Source organism: Phycodurus eques, chromosome 18 (assembly GCF_024500275.1).
Source record: "Phycodurus eques isolate BA_2022a chromosome 18, UOR_Pequ_1.1, whole genome shotgun sequence".
NCBI classification, from domain to species: Eukaryota; Metazoa; Chordata; class Actinopteri; order Syngnathiformes; family Syngnathidae; genus Phycodurus; species Phycodurus eques.
In genome coordinates this window covers 10,715,077-10,723,365 of record NC_084542.1, presented here as the reverse complement: position 1 = coordinate 10,723,365, position 8,289 = coordinate 10,715,077, and the positions used below count along the sequence as shown (strand labels likewise).

The 8,289-nt window shown below is 41.1% G+C and overlaps 1 protein-coding gene across 2 annotated transcripts; it reads right to left on the bottom strand.

Annotated features, from left to right (window-relative positions):
* Positions 1-652: 652 nt before the first annotated feature.
* Positions 653-5,450, bottom strand: rsph3 (radial spoke head 3). Of its 2 annotated transcripts, XM_061704505.1 has the most exons (8): positions 5,208-5,450; positions 4,685-4,766; positions 4,469-4,610; positions 4,236-4,381; positions 3,711-3,914; positions 2,277-2,439; positions 2,114-2,200; positions 653-1,799 (listed from the first exon to the last, which is right to left on the bottom strand). In XM_061704505.1, exons 1-8 carry the CDS (start codon positions 5,324-5,326, stop codon positions 1,726-1,728), a joined length of 1,017 nt encoding a protein of 338 aa, XP_061560489.1. In that variant the 5' UTR covers positions 5,327-5,450; the 3' UTR covers positions 653-1,725. The 2 variants fall into 2 exon arrangements, with proteins under 2 accessions (XP_061560489.1, XP_061560488.1); XM_061704504.1 differs by lacking the exon at positions 653-1,799 and having other exon boundaries at positions 1,838-2,200.
* Positions 5,451-8,289: the final 2,839 nt, after the last annotated feature.

The following is an 8,289-nucleotide window of genomic DNA, read 5'->3' as shown; positions in this document are numbered from 1 at the left end:
TTTATTGTTATTATATTTTTCTTTATTACGAACGATACACGGTGGGGTGGGGGTGGGGGTGGGGGTGTGAATGCACTGCCGTCATTCAAACGTCATCCTATCTGTATGACGTCATTGGGCAGCGATTTGTTGGGCTTATTATAGCAAACGAGTCCATATATTGTCCACGCTGGACATTTATACAATTTCTACTAATGTTGTATTATTATTATTCACGTGCCTGCTTCGTGTATTAGTACACATCATAGGTAGGTAGCACGAGCTTAATGTCTTAATGAGGGTGTTTCTCCTGTGACTGTATTGATTTTGTAGTTTTAGAATGGATCATAATGAAAATGTCATTCTATTATGAATCAGACTTAAGTAGTAATGTCTCTTTGGTGACAAAATACGGATCTGCGATTTCAACCAATTTTTCAAAGTTTTATAGGCAGGGGCGCATCGTGCGCCACGCGTATGTGACGTGTATGAGGGGGAGGAGTCATAGAAGTCATCTGACCAATAGGATGACGCTATTAAAATAGACTCCTATAATAGCCGACCTTGGTCCTTCGTTTTGACAGAAAGGAAAGACATATTAGTTATTTCCCAGCAGGTGAAACACAAGAATATGTATCACAGCCTGCACTTTCATACATTGTGACTGTGTATATCATTTAGGGGGGGGGGGGGGGTTAAACTGTACACAAAGTGAAATTTTACTCTCTAAAACTTGTAAATCAGAAGTTTCGAAATAGGATTAACAATAACACAGTGGTAAATCGTCAGGGCCAGCAAGTTCTCTGCTGGGCTAAACAGAAACACTGGTCTTCATTTACAGCCTAAACTCTAATAGTCATTCCTTGAAAATGGTATTAATTTATTCCCAACAAGTTATTCTCTTCCTTTTGTTTTCTCTCGACTACACCGCTTCCAGTATATGTGGATCTTAGTTTTTTTTTGTCTCCAAAGCAATTTACCACAATACAAATGATAAGTTTGCAGCCATAATGTATATCCCACATAAGCTAAATGTTAGCCTAGCTTCTCATATTTCTTCGTCTTCGTCTACATCTACATCTACATCTACATCTACTACTACTACTACTACTACTACTACTACGACTACGCTTCTTCTTTGTATTTTCCGACAGTCTGGATCCCCTGTGGCACCGTGCTGCCTCACACAGCTCAGTCTTGGTACTACAACAGACATCTGGCTTGGGGTAGGAGAGCCTCGCTCGTGTTGGAGAAATGGTGATGTGTGTGGTGTGGCGTGCCAATGCCAAATTTTCCATCATGGCAGGTTTCTCACATTTTGAAAATCAGTATTGTACCCCGCTTTAGGTAGACTACAAGAATAACTTAAAATGTAACTCAATTAAGCAGGGTAGGTTAATGTCAACATGAAAAGTTTATGGAGTGATGCAAACAAAAAATTACTGAAATTAATGAATCTAAGTGAAAGTAAAGATTGTTGCCCATATGAGTGCACTTACGCCAAGATAACATTTAGTGTGTGCGCAAGCATGATTTTACAAGTGCCATGAAAATCTGGTAAAAGGCAAGGAACTGCAATGATAAGAGGCTATACGAACAAACACTGCATGCCTGAGACAAAGTGTCTGTTTACTGCTCCTAATCGCAAACATGAGGTCAACGATGAGAACAAAGAGTCTTTGCAACTGTGACACAAAGAAATGCATGTACAAGTGTTTAGTCTTTAGTTTTTAAGAATACGAGCCTCTACTCCTCCTTTGGCCGTGACTCCAAGTGTGTATAGAGTGGCAGTTTTTTCTGGGCCACATCATGGATGAGTGCTGAAATAGACAAGAATTAGTCAACTAGTTGAAAACTCATCCCTGATGTTTAAAAGAAATATCCACTGGGGTGCAGTGTAACCGCTGAAACGTTTAGAGGGACCTGAGGTGAATCAAAATACTTCATTCATCCTTACTTCCCGACAGTTGAAATTTAATCATGGAACCGACAGCCGTAAATCATGTACACGCTTAATACCATGAGTAACCTTATGTGAAATTCTTGTTTTAAAGGTAGCAGGCTCTAAATAATAGAAGACCACTGGTAATTTCATTGAAATGCTGGGTTGTTCTGGAGACGCTTTCATACTTACTGTCTAAAAGCTGCCTTGCTGCATTTCTCTTTTCTAATTTGTTGTTCACCTCAACCATCAGCCATGGAAAGAAGTGTGTCTCAATATCTGTAAATCAGAAGCGCGCAGAACACTTCAAGGGGCTTCCTTAAAGTATAACTGCATTACTGATGGCGTTTCCCACCTTTCTCAACGGGGTCATAGAAGAAGCCGTGGATCCTGAGGGACTTAAAGACTGTTGGTACATGGTCAGACAGGTACTGCTGGGTGTAGGACAGCGCTGCAATCTTCTCCACAGTCTCTTTTTCCATCCTCAGTGCCTCTCTCTGCTGGGCAATACGGCGCTCCTGGAGAAAGCGAAAGGTTTACTTGGACCAGCCGTTCATTTTCCACAGTGTTTGTCCTCATTGCGGATTAGCTGGATGGAGCCTATCCCTGCTTGCCAGTCAATCACAGGCTACATGTAGACAAACAAGCGTTCACATTCACAACTATGGTCAATGTAGAGTCTTCAATGACTCTAAATTGCAATATTTTGGGAATGTGGGAAGAAGTACTTGGAGAAAATCTTTGCAAGTATGGAGAGAACATGCAGTAAGGCTGGAGCGTTGAACCCCAAACCTCAAAACTATGAAACATGCTACCCACTAGTACTCCATGCTGCGTGGTTCGCTTACGTAATCTCACTGGCATAATGACCACATTTCAACAACTCTGTTGGACGTAGAAGTGGATCAAGAAAATGCAATGGAACCCCTGCGACTGAACACAGACACTGGTCGATTTGTTTGTATTTCATAACATTTCAATGCAAAGGCAATGTTTTAAGTAACAAGCGACTCCACTGGGGTGTTATTGCTTTGATTGTGAGTGCGCTTTACTTCCTGTGTACTGTATATTCTTTCTTTGCTTCTAATTATCTCCCCTTGTTGAGGAAAGTTTTTTTGTAAAAAAAAAATAATAATTAAAAAAAAGTTGCAAAAATCCAAATAAAAACCTAAACTCCTGCAGAGAATTCATCCTTTAAAACTGTCTGAGCTAAGCTCTTATGAACTACGCTGAGGTTTCAGGCCTTTTGTGGACATCTAGTTTTAGCAGCATATTTTTCTAAAAAGAAAAAAAAGATAACATTTCAAGGGATACATTTGGGAACAGGCTGCACAGTGGACGATTAGCAAGGGGTTCTGGGTTCGAATCTTGGGCTCTGGCCCTCCTGTGTGGAGTCTGCATGTTCTCCTCATGCTTGTGTAGGTTTTCTCCGGATACTCGCGCTTTGTCCTACATCCCCCAAAAAATGCGGGTTGGGTTCACTGAAAAGTCTAAATTGTCCAAAGGTGTGAACGTTAGTGTGAATGGTTGTCTACGTGTCCTGTGATTTTTCCGGTGACCAGTCTAGTGTGTAACCTGCCCAAAGTCAGCTGGGGCAGGCTCCACTTTACTCGTGATTCTAATGAGAACAAGTGTTGTAAAAAATAGATGGATACTTATACAACCAATAGTTTTTTGGGGTGTCAAATTTTGAAGGAGCCATATCTGTTGCCAATAAAAGGTTGCCATTTTCCAAATCCTACCCAAACTAATTTTCCTTGGGGAAACCAACAAATAGTCAACTGCGTACCTTTTCCTCCCTGCGGCGCCACTCCCGCTCCTGTAGCCGCTGCACCTCAGCCAGTTCGGCGTTGCGAAGCTCCTGAAAAGCCCTCTGCTGGGCTCTCAGACAGGCCAGCTCCTCCTCCTCCATCACTTCCAGCAGAGACTGCTCAATGGTCTTCCCCACCAAGACCTCCAGCAAGGGTTGCACCTCTCGGTCAAAGTCAAACAACTGCAAAAGACAATCACTGAAAACTTTCAATGTTGACGAAAATGTCAACAAATAAAACTAATATAATACAAGGTGTTCTGAAAGTCACCGTGCACTTAGATTTTTATCAACTATATTGAATGTACACTGTATGCAATTGTCTGGACTCTGTACTGTACATTAAGACTTTTCCACCAACGTGCCATGTAATGGCCCAATAAGGGGTTTGTGCCGAGAACCAATTATTCCTATTTTCATGACATCATTGAAAAGCAGCCCGGCATGGATTATGTTCCACTGTACAAGACTGTGTAGAGCCGTTTTGAATTCTAAGGCGCCTACCTCCCCCTCCTCTATTTGTGTTGCAACATCTTTGCCAGATTTGGCAGGTATAAAAAGCGGTGTTGCTGGTCTGTCCAGGAGAGGATCAGTCTGGCACTCGATGTGTGAAACCTCTATGTTGTAGCACAGCTCTTCCAGATAAAGCTCTGAAATGAAACAGAAACGTTGACGTTCATAATGGCGCGAACAATGCCAGACAAGCGTTCGCCGAAATTGATAGCAAAACAATTCACCCGTTTGGACAACGTTGTGTTTTCTGCCTTGGACGGCCTCCGGAGTGGAAGATCTTCGCTGATCCTTGGTCTTCTTTTTACGAGTCACAGCCCTCCTCATCTCTTGCTGTCTTTGTATTTCAGCAAGGTCTTCCTGCAGCACCTGCACATTTCCAAACGAGTACACATTCAATCATAATAAATCAAGTCCGTAAATTATTCGTACACTGTACCTACAGTTGATAGAAAGCGTTGGGCGTAAGTGTTTCCCCTGATGACACGACGATCATACATGATGTTTCCATAAGTACTGTGTGCCCTGTAGACAAGAAAGAATTTGCAGTTTTCCCTAACCCAAGGTAGACAGGTATCAATCATTTAAATGTATTGAGGGAAATGTTTAAATAGATTCAACTGGAGTCAAACGTTTTGTAATATTGACAGAAATGAATAAATGACAACCTACTGGCAACAGACTGTATGAATAGCTTAGAGATGCTGTATGTACTATCTAGCAAAAGTCACAACCCAGACCAATTGGTTCAAAATATTCTCTAGGGGGCGTAATAACACAAAATTGACGCCGTCTATCAGTAGTTTATAGTTTAGAATAATTGTTTTTATTATATTTGTCTTTTTTCAACAACAACAAGAAAAGTTAAAAAGTAATGCTTGAATACAAAATGTTTCTTGTTTCATAGTTTAGCATTACCAATACCCGTAGCAAAAAAAAGTTTTCATTTTGGAACAAACAACATACTTGTCAGTCTTGTCGGTCGGCTGTTCTCTGTATTTGGAGCGGTTCTCAACGGGCCTGGGACGGCTGGAGAAAGTGTACGTTCCGCTCGTGTCTTTCCGACTGTGAGAAATAAAAGACATTATTTAAATTTTTAAAAAATAATAATAAAGTAAATCCGCCGATTACGTTTTCTACTATAAGCTTGCCCGCGTGTGGTCGCGAGAACAGCAGCAGCAGCAGCAGCAACAAGCTACCGTAACAACCGTAACTAGGAAGTAAAACACAGCAACCGTAACCAGAAAGTGATGCTAGTGTCGTAATGTCCGGTGTTTGGAGTGGAAACAGGTTGTGTTCATTTTAACTTTGACATACAGAATATGTAGTTAGAAAGCACTAAGTGAGATGCAGAATATCATCTAGGCCTACTGAAAGTAACAGATAAACCAGTACATTGTACTACTATGCAGTTAATATAAAAGTCATCTGGTTTATTATTTTCGTTTAAAAATAACCAACAGGAATGTGCAAAATAATTTCTATCTCGTGCAAAAGCAACAATAAAGGGCAACAAATAGCTGTCCCAGCTGACTTGGGGCGAAAGTGGTTGCCAGCCATTTGCAGGCCCCACATAGTCAAGTTTCAAGTCAACTTGATTTGTGTAGCCCTTAATCGCAAAAGAATCTCAAATGGCTTCACAGGCCCACATTTGACAAAGATTTGTGACAAACTCCACACAGGAAGACCACAACCCAGATTCAAACCCTCAGCCTCAGAACAGTGAGGTGGGTGTGTTAACATTTGATCGCCGTGCTGCCCCCCCAACTTACACTTTATTAGTTAGTTATATTTTCATAAAATTATTTACAAATGTTAGGACTTGATCCCATGTTTTTGGAGTTTTCTTTTTTTTATGCCCGCATACGTGTGATCTGATTCTACGTGCGGTTTTCAACAAAAGTATACAGCAGAGAGGAAGTTGAATCTCCCCTTGAGGAAGTATCAGTAGTAAAAATGAATCGTTAGTTTTTGAAGCTATGTAAAAATGTGCAGCGGCTTTAGTTCAATCTAAATGAACAACCTTAATCCAAACATTTAACTTTGTTATGTTCAATACGACTCTACAAATAATAATAATAATAGTAATAATAATAAAAGATAAATCAAATGCTACTCCAGGCTACTGTTGACTGTAAATTGGGAGCCTGCTAGTGGTCACAGGCCCCCAAGAAGCTGCTTAGCTTGCTTATGCATATCTTGTTCTATTCTATCATACTTCTTTGGCACTCAAGACCTCCTGATGCAGTACCACAGTACCTTTCTGCAGTACCTTTCTGGGTGCGACTGTCACCGGCTTTGTCTAGCTCTCTGTCTGGCCAACCTGTATACAGTATTTCTTTCTCTCCCTCTATTTGGGCCAACATGGCATAGAAGTCATCGTATGCCTCTTTTTTTGGCCTTCGCTTGACGTCGCATCTCCTTGTATTTCTGTCTCCTTGCCTCAGTCCTCTCAGTGTCCCACTCTTCTTAACTAACGTCTTGCCCCGTATGCTTTTTTTGCTTTTTTTTTATTGCATACTTTTGTAATGCAATATTTCACATTGACTGTCTACAGAATATTATATTTATTTACCAATCACTCAGCCAAAATAGTGTTCAGTAACAGTTGTATTATTGAGTTGATAATTACTGCACACATTCGCACGTCTCTGTGTTGTTGTTACATAACCAGCAGTTCCAATAATCAGTTGTTACGTAATGTTTCTGTCAAAGCTAGCAATGTATTCGCACTATTCACACAACACAAATAACCACACACAGTGGGTAATGTGACCTTGTTTGGGCCTACATCATGTGTTTTGATCATCTTTCAAAGAAATCGTGCATTTGTGCTCAGTTGAGTGCATTCACTTCTGTCACATGGTTTATGCTTGAGCAGTCATTTATTGTTAAGCGGCATTGAGGGCTGAATGCTCACTTGCCTGCTTTGGCCTCCTCTCATTAGTCAGCCATTGAGGTTATGCAATAGACAGGGCACAGGTCCACACATTCATTTTTTGTCCTACTCACCGCATCCCCTTTGTGTTATACTCCAGGCATCCGATTCACATTTTTAAACAGTACAAGATTATATTTTCATGCATTCCAGACCCTACAAAATGTATTAAAAGGGGACATATTTTGGTAAATTGACTTTTTACTTGCTTGTATACAAATAGTCGGGCCTCTGGAGTGCCTGCCCTCCCATCAGGTGTGAAATTGTGCAACCCAGTAAATCTTTCCCTGCCTATTTCTTGATACAAAATAACCACCCCCTCTACAACACCATTTTCCCCATATGACATGAACTGTTGGGCTGGGTGAAGATCCGGAGCCACTTTAAAGCAACAGCTGGAGTCCGGCTACCAGATGACACTGTTGTAAACACTATCATGCAAAAACACCCACATCCCTCATGGGTGTGACGCCTCTGCTATGTCATGTCAAAACCTGAAGGTACACCAAACTGCATTGAGTTTTGCTGGATGCACAGATTTACATTAGCTCATTGCGTTAGCTTCTGATTACCAGCGCATACTTGATTGCCGACGCGGCGGCGGTGAGGGGCTATTTGTTTTTTGTCAATGTGCCTCATACACACAGTTTAGCAGATAAAGTACTGTCTCCAATAGTTAAAATGCCTCTTTTGTCTTTATGGCCATTTGGCTGTTTTCCACAAATCAGGTTTCAGCTCTCGCAAGTTGCTTCTGGGTAACGCTCTTCCCGATCGTAGCCAATTTTTGATGAAAGCCGAACTCGCCATTGACCCAGCCGTGTATGGGGTGGCGTGTCCAGTTGTTCTTGGTTGAGTAGAGCCGGCCCTTCAGAAATGGCCTTATAATTTACATTAAAGTCACAGTTCACTGTGGTTAATCAACTCTTTGACGATGCCGTTCAGTGAGCTGTTTGGCCACTTTGACAACTCTAACTAATTAATCATGTTGCTTTTGCATGATTCATTTTCTTGGTATTCTATTTAAAGAGATTACACAAATTGATGACTATCAATGAATGTATGTACTGGTACAGATAAACTCTCACAGACCCTGAACAATGCACCTAAAGT